Raw genomic sequence first — 12,325 nt, 5'->3', positions numbered from 1 at the left:
TTCTGTTTCTCTCATAGAACTTCCGGACACTTTCTTTCAACCTTGAATTTATAGTCGTACTGTATCACGCGCACGATGTCGCTTTGGCGTTACGCTTCTCTCGTCCCGCGTCATCTACTGTCCCGGCCAACGAGAGCGCGCCAAAGCGGTCCGGAGACCGAAGGTGTGCCCTCTCTCCCGTCGACTCCGACCCCGGCGCGTATGCATTTGGAGCAGCTGCGTCTTTGGCGTCACCCGGAAAAGCGGCCGCTGTTTGGCAGAGTCCCACGAAGTCGCGCACAGTAAACGACAACACCGCAGCTGCCAGCGAAAGGCTCACAGCTGCCTCTCTTCCGGACCGTGTCCCAGCTTGAATCCGATGAGTGCTCCTCACCCGGCGGCAGAGCAGCGGCGCATGCGAATCGGCCTTCGCATCCACGGACCCTGCATTGGGACCAGCATTCGCAACGCACGGTACTTTTCGACGTGCTCGTTTTTCTATTGGCCATACCTCGCGTGTCAATTGGTTTGCTGGTGCGCTTAAGGAGTCGATAAACGGTGAACTCTGCCGTAAAGTTAGAATATGGCTGTCGCCACGGTGCTTAAGCGATGCATACGAGAAAGAATAACGGTGCGCACAATCTTCGTCGTCCTTGTCCGTGCCGTGAAGCGCTGTTGCATCAAACCAGTCAGCAGAACACTGTGTAAATAACTCACAATATCATTCTTTCTACGCAAAATGCTATACGTGATAAAACTAACTAGGTGCGCTGAAAACAGCGCAAAATAAGACGTGAAAAAGGCACACGAAAACACGCACGGGTCGCTGACTATCACATGAACTTATGAATATACTAAAGAACCCGTTGCTAACACAACAAGAACATAAAAATAGTGCATTATAGTCTGGTTACGCTTACGAGAACAAATGCATCGGGTCTCTTGTCGTATTGGTCGATAAGCATGTGATTTATTTGAGAGAATGAAACAGACGACGTGCATATACAATTATTTTCGATACACCTAAAAGTTATAGTTTTTCGCTAAGACAGCACGTTTTTCGAACTGGTGGTGACCCTCGTTGTTTAGAGCGAACATCACGAACCAAGGCGGCCACTTTAGGTTCGCGTTCTAGCGGTGCTCGCGTATTCTCTATTCGAAACGTCAGACACTTTGGCGTACATATAATTTCTCGCAGATCAGGAAGATGCCGTAGACAGCGTTCACTATACATTCAGGAATAAAAACAGTGATTGGTGGTTTTAGTGAGAGTGAAACGATGCTTTGTCTTGTCGTGATACCAACTGTGTTAAAAATTATGACAACTCGTTCGGCACAGTTAAAACGACTTGAGCTCTGGTGTGCTGGCGTATCTGCTGTTTATTTATTTATTTATTTATTTATTTATTTATTTATTTATTTATTTATTTATTTATTTATTTATTTATTTAAAAATACCTCAGACGTCCCGTGGGAAGCATTGTATGATGAATTTAAGGCAGAAATAAATACATACATTGCAAAAAACTACATTATGTAGCATCAATACATACCAGCATTTCGCTTGGAAATCCGAAATTAAAACAAAACAAAACAAATTTCTGCACAAAAACAGTTCAACTGAGCAGGCAGTACTAAACCTGACAGCAGTTAGAATGCAGCAATTTTATGTAACTCAAATATATAATGATATAAGGCTATATAAAAGAAATATATTGTACCAATAATACGAATGTGTTAAAGGCACGAAAGTAGGTATGGCGTGATTCTGCGAAACTACCGCGGCTTTTCATCAGATTTCCTTATTATCGCAAGCTCATTGATTGGCTCATTGTGCGACCCCGCCGTCATCAGAAAGCTGTGGCATAAACGCGGCGCGCAAATCAAGTCATCTCCATTTAACGAAAAAGAGTGACCGCAGTGAGGATTCGATCCTGAGCCCCACCGGTACTGCTATTGTTACGCGTAGCCTAGCGCGCTAACCACTCCGCCACCATTTCAACAGGTGGCCGTAATGAAAAGAACCCAAAGGGTGCCTTGTGCGTTCGCCTACGACGACTCGAAGACGAAGGCCATCTTCTTTTTCTTCTCAGTCGATCTATTGAGCCTCCCCTCCGACAGTTTTGTACACCAAACGTGGTTTTGCACTGCCTCCAGGATCGGAGGCATTTAGAGCTTTCTGGTTTTTTTTTAGTTTTGCACTGCCTCCGTGATCGGCCACCCTTGACAAAGCGAAGATGTCATGTGATGACGTCACCTAGTGACATCAATTTATGTCACGTCATAGTGACGTTATGATGACGCCACAAATCTTGTTATCTGTGACGCCATGATAATTTCTTGCATCACTCGTGTTAACGCCGACACCACGTGATGCTGATGGTATACATTTTCGCGTTTAATGAGGCACCTAAGGCTTTCGCCTTAATATCCTGTGCGCGTAGTTGGGCACTGACTGGAGGGCCGTTCACTTGATAGAGCGTAATAGGAGCCGCGCCACAGTCGACGCGATGATGTCTTCATAGTCCGCAGTAAAAGGACGTCTATTAGCACCTAAACATCTCTGGGTCACGTGACATGAGCATAAGCATTCTGTATGATGCCACACCACTGCCATAAAATATGAATGAAAGGCAAGGTTCTGCCTGCGTTGCGTGAGTGTCGCTATTTGCAAGTAACTGCGCGGTTATTACTGTTCCTACACGAGTGCAGTTGACAGTTTTGCACAAGTGTTGAAGATTGGGCGAGTTGGTTCGTCGTACTTGAACTGGTATAGCGCATTACGGGGAAGAAGAAACGGCCGAGCAGACCGACACAAGAGGACAGAGCGCTAACTTCCAACTGGGCTTTATTGTGAAAATGCATCAAATATGTAGACTTGCGCAAGCATACAAAAAACACCCTAACGCATCGCCAAGATTAGGTCTGCTCGGCCGTTTCTTCTTCCCCGTAATGCGCTATACCAGCTCAAGTATGACAGTATTGATATCAGTGCAGTTATTAGGTACCCACTACGTCATAATCATCCTCATTTCCCTAAGTAGGGAAGTACCCACTACGTCATAATGCATCATTTGCGAAGTAACGAGGTACGCACTACGCGTTTCTAAGGCAAAAATGGCACCTACGTAGCTGCCCATTTTGTTGGTGCTGTGGCTGATGATGATGAAGAATTATGGCTGAACCCTTTGTAATGGGTGGGACCATTTAAGCCACCCGCTTGTCACGCAATTCATTGTATGGCACCTGGTCGGTTATATGTGCCAATATTGCATGCGATTGGGAACAATGTTCCAGACTGTTCGGGTCATGCACACATTCTCTTGTATTGAGCGACCCTTTAAACCGCAGGTACGGTGGGCACCAATACCAATATCGACACTGCGAATTGTGGTCTGTTAGTACTTTCGCAAGAATATTATTGTCAACAGCAGAGAACGTCATGCGTCTGTACCAGTCGACATGACGAAGCGTTTCTCTGTCATTGTACTTTCCAGTTGGCAGAGTATCTTCTGGTGAATGATTGAGGAAGGGCTTCCAGGTAATACCATGCGTAAAAATTTTGAGTAGTACTGATTAGAGTACGAATATACACGTCAAATAAAGCTTGCCTGAAATTCCGTCAGATCCTGGCATTTTAGGCATGTTTAATTTTTGAGTGTCGAGTTCTATTTCTTGTTGAGGGAGTGAAGCACTAATAGGAGCACACTCTTCCTCATTTGAGAGTGTATCAAAAGACAGTTACTGTGTTACCACATCTTGATTCTATGTCCTAGAACAGGTTCTGAACAATGTCATGCAGTAGGTTTCAAATTGCGTCATGATTTCATTTGTATTGATACCAGTTACCTTTGCGAAGAAATATCTGGTATAACTCAACTTTTGCATTGTGGTATCTAGTAAAGGTTGACGTGCGGAGTCTTCCGAATGAAAGTATGATTATTTCTTGACCGAACACGGTCACCCCTGTTGCGTGTTGCTTCACACTTCTGGTGTGCAGATTTGCCATTATCAATTCCGTCTCCATAAGAACCAGGCGCCTCACACAGTTCTCAATATTTTTTGGTATCATCTGTTGTTCTAATTTCTATGGAAAGACGTCAGGGATCCCATTTTCATAGCTGTTGCCCACACATCTTGTTTTAATAATTCCTAAATAAATGGCAGCGCGAAGAACACGAGGACAAATTGAATATACGTACAACAGACAGGCGCCAAATCCCCAACAAGCAACAGACATATCACCCGACAACTCCTCAGTGCCTCGCGCACACGTCCTCCTCTTCTTCATCCCCTATGTAAGTGGCACATAACGGTATCTTTTAGCGAATCTGGTATAGTCATTCCTTCCGCAATAAATACCTCTTACTTTATGTTGTCTGACTACTTAGACTAGACCAGTCTTAGCACCCTCCATTCCTCGAGGGAGACTGGGCCCGTATTCTCAAACTTTCGCGAAAGGCGATAGTATCGCGTTTGGTGACGTAGAATCTGATGCGTTCAATTACTGAAGAAACACTTGCCTGTGACGTCATAGTTGCACTGGCCGTTGGAGTTACAAATGACGCAAAACATAGGAGTGAGCGTACCGTGCGAGCGAAGAGTGACCCGAGTGCGACGTTTTCGAGCGCATGCAGACTTCTACGCAGTGGCCAGGCTTGGCTGTGGCTACTTGAAATATAGACCAGAACACAGCGAATTCCATGCGCATCGCCATATTTGCATCGCGCGTCGCGCCATCTATCGCACACGCGAGGAAACAACGTGCGCGGGCTGCCACGCTAGCAGACGCCGCACAGAGCAAACGTGAAACTCCCGAAACTCAGCCCGTCGGAGAGCGTGTTTCGCGTCTTTTCTGGCCTGGACATTTTCGCTGATTTATTGGAACATCAAGAACATCTTGCTCATGCAAGTCCACAATGTATACAGTACGTGCTGAGTGGGCTGCGGAAGCAACCTCGTCGGATACGTACGCTGTTACATTTGTAAAAAAACGTTCTCGCTGTAGTACGCGTGAATCGTAATCGCAGTGCAGCTCGCGAAAGAGTGAAACGATGTTTTGTTGCCCCATATTACAAGTTGTGCACAAAGTTTTGTGAAAGCTCATCATTTCAGCATTCATCGCGTAATAATTAGAGTACGCTTTACGGGTAGTTTCGCGGAACGTAATTTTTGTTTCACGAGCGCTCTTACAATGCGTCTTGCTCACAAAAGCGTGCTATCAGAGTATCACCTGCAGTGACGTTCATCGATCCCTTTTGGAAGCTATCTGCGCGATTTTATTCTTGTAACGATGGTGTTTACAAGCGAAACTGTGCTACTATTAGTTAAGCCGGTTAGCTACGTCTGCGACGTAAAGGACACTGGCGCGAGTACTCTTTACTTACGTGCCAATATATGTATTATGTGCAGCTGGATGCGTCGTGTCCAAATAAATTTGGGGACATCGAACACTGCAGTGAAAGCACGAAATTCTGGCCAGCTGTTGAGGAGCACCGTGCCATTTATTACCTTTCGAAGACGAAATCTCGAAGGCGTGGATGCCATCAAAAGCACTAAAGCTTAATACTACGTTGAAAGTGGCAAAGCATGCTGATTTCTTGTGCTTGAAAGCACTACCTTGCACTACATTTTCGTCAAAGGAAACGCTCGAAGGTATGAAGTGCACCCCCACACAAAGCTCGCGCCTGCCTTCAACCCAGCTGCGTGTCACGCAAATTAGGTTCGCAAAACGAAATAGGTGGGCACCACACTGCAGAATACACGCATTTAGTGTACTTACTCGAGCATTTTCACTCGGCTCCTAGTTTTTTTGCTTGAATCACAGTTATCCACTCGCGGCGAAGCTGAAAATACCGCACCGGCACTATTTCCGTGGCGCGTCGTATAATCGTCGCAGACAACGCTATTATCCTCTTGTTGCGCTGCTTGTTTTGGCATCCAAAGACGACGCAGTAGTGCCCAGACGAGCTCTTATACGCTGAAGCGGCGTGAACGGGTACTTTTCTGCACTTTAAAGCTTCAGAACTGCAGCTTGCCCTGTTTGCTTAGTGCAGCCGGCGCGCGCCTCGGCAGCCCGGTCAGCCCGGCGTCTGGGTGCGAGAGTATCCGCTCGGCTCGCCAGCAGCCTGGGTGCGAGACAGGCGTGCTCTGGTGTATAGGACCCGTTGAAAAGTCCTTTCAGCATTCTTTTGTGCAATCGTCTAATGCACAGTATAATATTTAAAGAATGCAACTTTGTGTGAAATATATTTTCGTTGAGAGTTTAACGCGGCGTACTCAGAGTTCAGCTGTAGTGTGCAGCCGCCGCGACATCGTCTCAACATCTCAACATGTTGCCGGCGCACAATAAACCACGCAAGCAACGCGCGGTTCACGTTACTGGAACGTTCAAACCACGAAGAGAAACACGCGCTGACAAACAAAGAGTACTGAAAACACCCCAAGGTAATGCTCGCTGAAAGCTTCAGCTTAAAAAATGCTGCGCACATCCACCAAGGATTGAATACTGGAAGCTGCCGTCTATGTCACTGAAATGCTAGACTTCACCACCAACCGACGGTGATAAGGTGCGTTCGTTTATTCCAGGCATGTCGGAAGTGCCGTAGAGCACCGTCACGTCAACGGAAATACTAGATGGCGCCCTCACTTTTCCGGTTTTGCTCAATAGCGAATCAGCGCGCACCAAAGGCGATACTTTTGCGATTGTCGCATTTTGCGATCGTTTGAGAATACGGCCCCTGCACATCTCTTCTTCGACCTAATCTTGAATAGGACGTTTTCTTCTTTGAGCCTCATAAAGGTAATTTATCTACGTAATATGTTATAATCATTCATCCCCAGTTGCGTATCTACAGATTTATCCTCTACAAGTACTACTGCTACAGCAGTGTTACGGCCGCCAAAGCTGAAGTTGATGTTTGTTGACAGTTCAGACACTACATGACAGGTCACGAATTGTCATGGTGTCGAAGCTACAGGCGTATCTATACACACTATCTGGGCTCCTGGCACCACGAGTACAGCAGGTAACAGCGGACAACTGCAGAAACAAAAAGTCATATGTATATATACGTGTACATATATACAAATGACACAATTATGCATAAGCAGTGCCGTATAATAAACAGCAATAATCTACTTCGACGTACCTTTTATAGGGTAGTTTCATTTTTCGTCTTCTTCAAGCTAATTTAACTAATATGCTATAGTCATTCATTCCAAATACCCGTACTTCCAGACTTATTCTAACTACACTTATTCATTCTAACTACAGTGGTACAGTAGTACGCCTGTCACCGTTCTGAAATCACAACTTCATTCCCCTGTACCTGTATGTTGCCGCACGATAGCACGCATCCGCCTTTTTCGCAGGTTACTTGATTTCTTCAGCACCAAGCGATCATTCGTGTCACGCCGCATCGCATGTCGCTATTCAAAAACGCTTTTCATGCACCCCGAGCCAGCACAAGCTGCACAACAGACATATCCAAAAATCTTTACGGAGTGTTATTGTGACTGGCGCGACCTCGCTGCCCCTTTTCCTGTTGATGATGAATCATCTCAAATTGAAGCCTACCAACGAAGAACCTTTTATCTTGCAACTTACGACTTCTACCCTTATGTCCATTTGTCACGTAGAGCCAAAGGTTCTCAAAGGTTTTCAGGTAATGAATGAATGAATGAATGAATGAATGAATGAATGAATGAATGAATGAATCAATCAATCAATCAATCAATCAATCAATCAATCAATCAATCAATCAATCAATCAATCAATCAATGCATAGGTATTTGAAGTCCATAAAGATTGAATTACATACAACTTGTAACCTGTGCGTGCATTAAGTGTCAGCTCCGTGAGGTATGGCGTTCCTTAGCATGACACTGGAGGCACTTGTACGAATTTAGTTTATTAGCATTCTACTAAAAATTTAACGAAGGTTTCACTCAAGCACCGTATGTCAAAAGGGTGTATTGCATCTGCAGAAGTAATATTCTTTTGCCCGTTTTTTGCACATAAAGCAGTAATACATGTGCTGAATGGTTGCTTGGAATGCGTAGATATTTCTTGTGTAGTAGCTGACTCGCGCCGCGCATTGGAATAACGTCGCCGCGGCCGTACGACACCAATTCGTGACACGTGAGAGCGCTCTGAGATGTTGCCACCAATGGAGTGGCAAGAGTTTCGTCATCTCGTTTGCGCATCAATCATCGCCGCGCTCGAGACGAGCCCTCTCCTTTCGGAAGACGCTCTGCCAAGTGTCAGACGGGGGCATTGTTAGCTTGCGCAGTCAGGACGAGCAAACCAATGCGGCTTTTCTTTGCTGCAGGAACCCGGGGGGCTGAGCAAGGCACAGCGGCTGCGGACATGAACATCCGCAAGGGCGTCATGACGGAGTACAAGCATGAATCTCGGAGACCGTCGCACGACGCCTCTCGCGAAAACGTCGCCTTCTGCAACGGCCACACCCGAAAGGACCGGTCTCCAGAAGCAGCGAACTACCAGCAGGCCTTCAGTAACGGCATCGCGTGTCACGCAGCCGAGGATGGCTCGAGGAGGGCAAGCGTCGTGTGCTACAGGGACGGCGAGGAATGCGTCTTCCGGAAAGGCATCTGTTACTCGGAGAACTGCGCAGGCGTAACCGACGAGAACCTGAACGAGTCCAGTGCAGCGCGTCTCAAGCCGGACGACGACTGCCCTACCAGGAGAAGCGCTCCTTTGCGGCGTCTAGCGAAGAGTCGTTGCTCAGCATTTTCAAGCAAGCGGCTGTGCCGTTCTTCCTCGGCGGTCTAGGCACGGTGTTTGCGGGACTTATTCTCGACACGGTTCAGTTCTGGCCCCCGTTCGAGCACGTAACGGAGCTGTTCATCGTGGTGCCTCCGCTTCTAGGCCTTAAGGGCAACCTGGAGATGACGCTAGCGGCGAGGCTGTCGACGCAAGCCAACCTTGGTAACATGGACACGCCAAGGAAAGTGTGGGACATTGCGGTTGGCAACATGGCACTCGTTCAGGTGAGCCGCCGCTCCTCTTTTTTATGTGTGAGCGCTATCACAGGAGTCTTAATGGCTAATGCCGCTTCAAGCGGGGAAACACAAGTACGCCGTGCTCGCAACGACTCGGAGCGAATGGCACGATGACAGTTCACTGTAAAATATGATTCGCACCATTAATGCCCTATAAGGAAGAGATCCTTCCGCCGACTTAGTGATCAGGCCGCCCTCTAGGCAGCGCTCTAACCGGCATTATTATTTTGGAAACTGTATCAGTATTAATGTTTATCTAAACCTTGCATCAAATCCCCTTCAGATGTGACCACATATATGACATATGAGAAATGCCTGCTTTCAAACAGCAACGTTAGCTGACATTTTGTTCAAAATTCGCGGATACTGAAATGTCCAGGAGGTACCAGCTGTTGGTCTTTTCTGAACGAACGTCAACGCATTTGCATCTACCTTCCATAAGGGGAAATCGGTGTAGTCTACCAAGCATTTGATGGAGTAATGCAGAGGCATAGCAGCAATATTATTTCACTATATTGCGGTAAGTGCCAGTTGGCAGCGGTAGCAATTTGGAGAATGCTCGTTTTATGCGAGCAAGTAAACCAGCCTTCACTAAAAGCTTGTGTTTTAATTTTGATCTACTCTATACTGTGTCTATACCTTAGTTTTATTATAAATGTATGCAATATTTACTAAGTTGTGTGATTTATTGATAATACATTTTCTAATCTGGTCCCGCGGTGAAAAAGAGCTTTGACCTTTCATAGTCAATTGGAATACCACTGACCCATCCCTTTAACATGCGCATGAGTACGCCTCTTCTACCATTACTTTCTCGACGTTACTGTTTTCGCATCTTGTACAGAAATTGTACAGAGCACCAATGAACATGTATCGTTTTCTTCTTGGGGAGCCCGTTTAACATTTTATCAGGCGTTAAGCTTGAGAAGCTTTTTTATATTTTTTCATTAACACGAAAGTGTTTTACGCCGGGGTCCACTAAGACTTTAGTGACGTATTTCCGTCACGGATACGACGTTGATAAAATGGACGGTAACAGATGAGAAAGAAAAATTGTAACAAAAGTGTTCTCTTGCCGAGAATCGAACCTACGGCCTCTTGGTCCGCAACGATAAGCGCCCGGCGTTCTACCGACTAAGCTAACGAGGCAGATGCACGACACTTTACAAACGCGCTTTATATCTCTCACACATTCTCTCTCGCACGGTGCTCTTTGTTGGCGGGGCTAGACGGGGTGGGTGGTGCCGCCGTCTGTGAGCGGTTCAGTGAAGCAGTGCGGCATGACACTAGCGCCGATAGAGAATGATTCGGCGACAACGCAGTTAAAGCATGGCCTCGGAGGCCATGGTTAAAGCGTCTCGATACCAGCGAAAAACAATGGCGGCGCTAGCATTGGGGTGTTGCCCTAGACGAAGCTACGTTCTTTGTCTTACGCTTCGTGTTAAAGCTTGACGGCTGGTTCTCGGAGTAGTGCAGCTTCCACATGCACTAACGGTGTTCCGCCGCCGACTGTTTCGAGAGCGATAGCACCGACTAATAAAACTGCTGCAACAAGCGCCGCAGAAAGGCAACGATGTCAACGGGCGATTGTTGTGCCTTCGTGGAGTGTGACAGAGGTCAGCGGGACGTGGAAAGTCTGCGCGCGCGTTCGCGGCTCAAGCTACGAACCTCTGCCTCCCGTGTTGCTGAAGCGCAATGTGGTAGTGTATGCATGAGCACAGGCGCAGGTTACCCTATTACTCGGGAGGGCACACCGTGCCATTTCTCTCCTTAATGGACCACGCTTTGAAGAAGTGCATATCGAGTACCAGTGTTCATTATGTGCTTGTTGACATCATCTTTGCGCGAATTCACTGTACGCTGTGTCCAGGTATATGTTGAAAACTTCAGCTATACCACATCGTTTAAATGATGACCATGGGCGTTAGTCTTTGCGATGGAAATGTGCCACTAGGCGTCAACGTGGGTGAATCCACGTCAAACGGTGCTGTTGCTGCCAAACACCAATAGACATTGTACAAGCTCTCATATCACTACATAAGCTGTAGTTCTGTGAAGACGCGTTCACTAACTCGGTAAGCAAGCGACGACAGGCGAGGCCTGTCGTCGGTTGCTTACCAGTTATTTCGTCGGTCAAGGGACCATAAGGGGCGCCGTTGAGACGGGGACGGTCGCGAGCGCTGGCGAACGCGCTATCTCGACAGACATCGGTAACGGCTACCCTTTTACGTGCTGGACTGCGGCGAAAAGTGCACAGCTACTTCATGCGCAATGAAACTGAGTTGGACCTTTCTACCATCGTTAAAAAAAGAAAAGAAGAATCCTTTCTACTACGTGGCCAGACAATTTTGCTCATGTGGCCAGACAAAGCACTGGACGCGCGGGGCAAAACTGGATTTCCGGGAGATTTTCCTATGACCCGTACAACTGGGAGAAACGTTCAAAATCCGGGAGTCTCCCGGGTAATCCGGGAGACTTGGCAGGTATGGCTTCACCCAACGCCGCCTGCGTTTGACCCAACTCATACTCTGCTGCTTCTCCGAACTCAAGAGCAGCCTACCTAAAGCAGCTTGCGGACCTAGTGTCTTGGGTCCCCAATTCTAAAACTCTTTTCTGTCGCTAGCGTAGGCGTATGCAGAGTGCGTTGAATTATCGCTACCACTGCGAATCACCCCGGCGAATGGCCGGTCCCGCGGACGAAGCGTCAGTGAAATCGTGGTGCGCTCTACGCTCCACCTTCTTCGCTTTGTAAGATATATATAAATAAATAAATAAATTTGTATATATATATATATAGTATAATGTGTGTGTTTGTGTGTCTGCGAGCGAATCACGAATCGTCAACACCTAGGAAAGGATAGACCTCTTTCTTGGTTACCTGTTTTAACATGCGGTAATCTATGCAGAAGCGTAAGCTGCTGCCTTTTTCTTTGGAGGAAACAGCGGGGCACGCCCAAGGAATCTTCAAAGGCTTTATCATGTCATCCTCGAGCATTTTCTTCACTTGATTCTGAATTCCGCCGCGTTCCTTCTGAACCTCGGGATAATCATTCTGTCGAATTGGCCTCGTGGTAATTCTCGTGATTATCCGGCGCTCGATCACTGGTCTTTGCTTAAGTGTTGACGTAGTCGGAAAGCAGTCCCCAAACCTGTGTATCAAATCGACTAGGCACTGTCTCACGAAATGCAACAGTGTGCATCTGACGTCGACACAAAGAAGTGGAAGGCGGAATGAACCAGTACTTCTATTTAAGCTATGTCGACACAGAAAGCAATTGCGGTGCCCTTCTGTATGTGACGACGTTGATTATTTAAGTTT

The 12,325-nt window shown here is 46.9% G+C and overlaps 1 protein-coding gene across 1 annotated transcript; it reads left to right on the top strand.

The window, feature by feature from the left end:
- The first annotated feature begins 243 nt into the window (after positions 1–243).
- LOC119378100 (uncharacterized) lies at positions 244–8,988 on the top strand. The gene is made up of 2 exons (XM_037647343.1): positions 244–453; positions 8,313–8,988. The coding sequence occupies exon 2, from the start codon at positions 8,351–8,353 to the stop codon at positions 8,774–8,776; it is 426 nt and encodes a 141-aa protein (XP_037503271.1). The 5' UTR covers positions 244–453; positions 8,313–8,350; the 3' UTR covers positions 8,777–8,988.
- Positions 8,989–12,325: the final 3,337 nt, after the last annotated feature.

This window comes from Rhipicephalus sanguineus, unplaced genomic scaffold (assembly GCF_013339695.2).
Source record: "Rhipicephalus sanguineus isolate Rsan-2018 unplaced genomic scaffold, BIME_Rsan_1.4 Seq689, whole genome shotgun sequence".
In the NCBI taxonomy this organism is placed as follows: Eukaryota; Metazoa; Arthropoda; class Arachnida; order Ixodida; family Ixodidae; genus Rhipicephalus; species Rhipicephalus sanguineus.
This window is presented reverse-complemented; position numbering and strand designations above follow the sequence as displayed.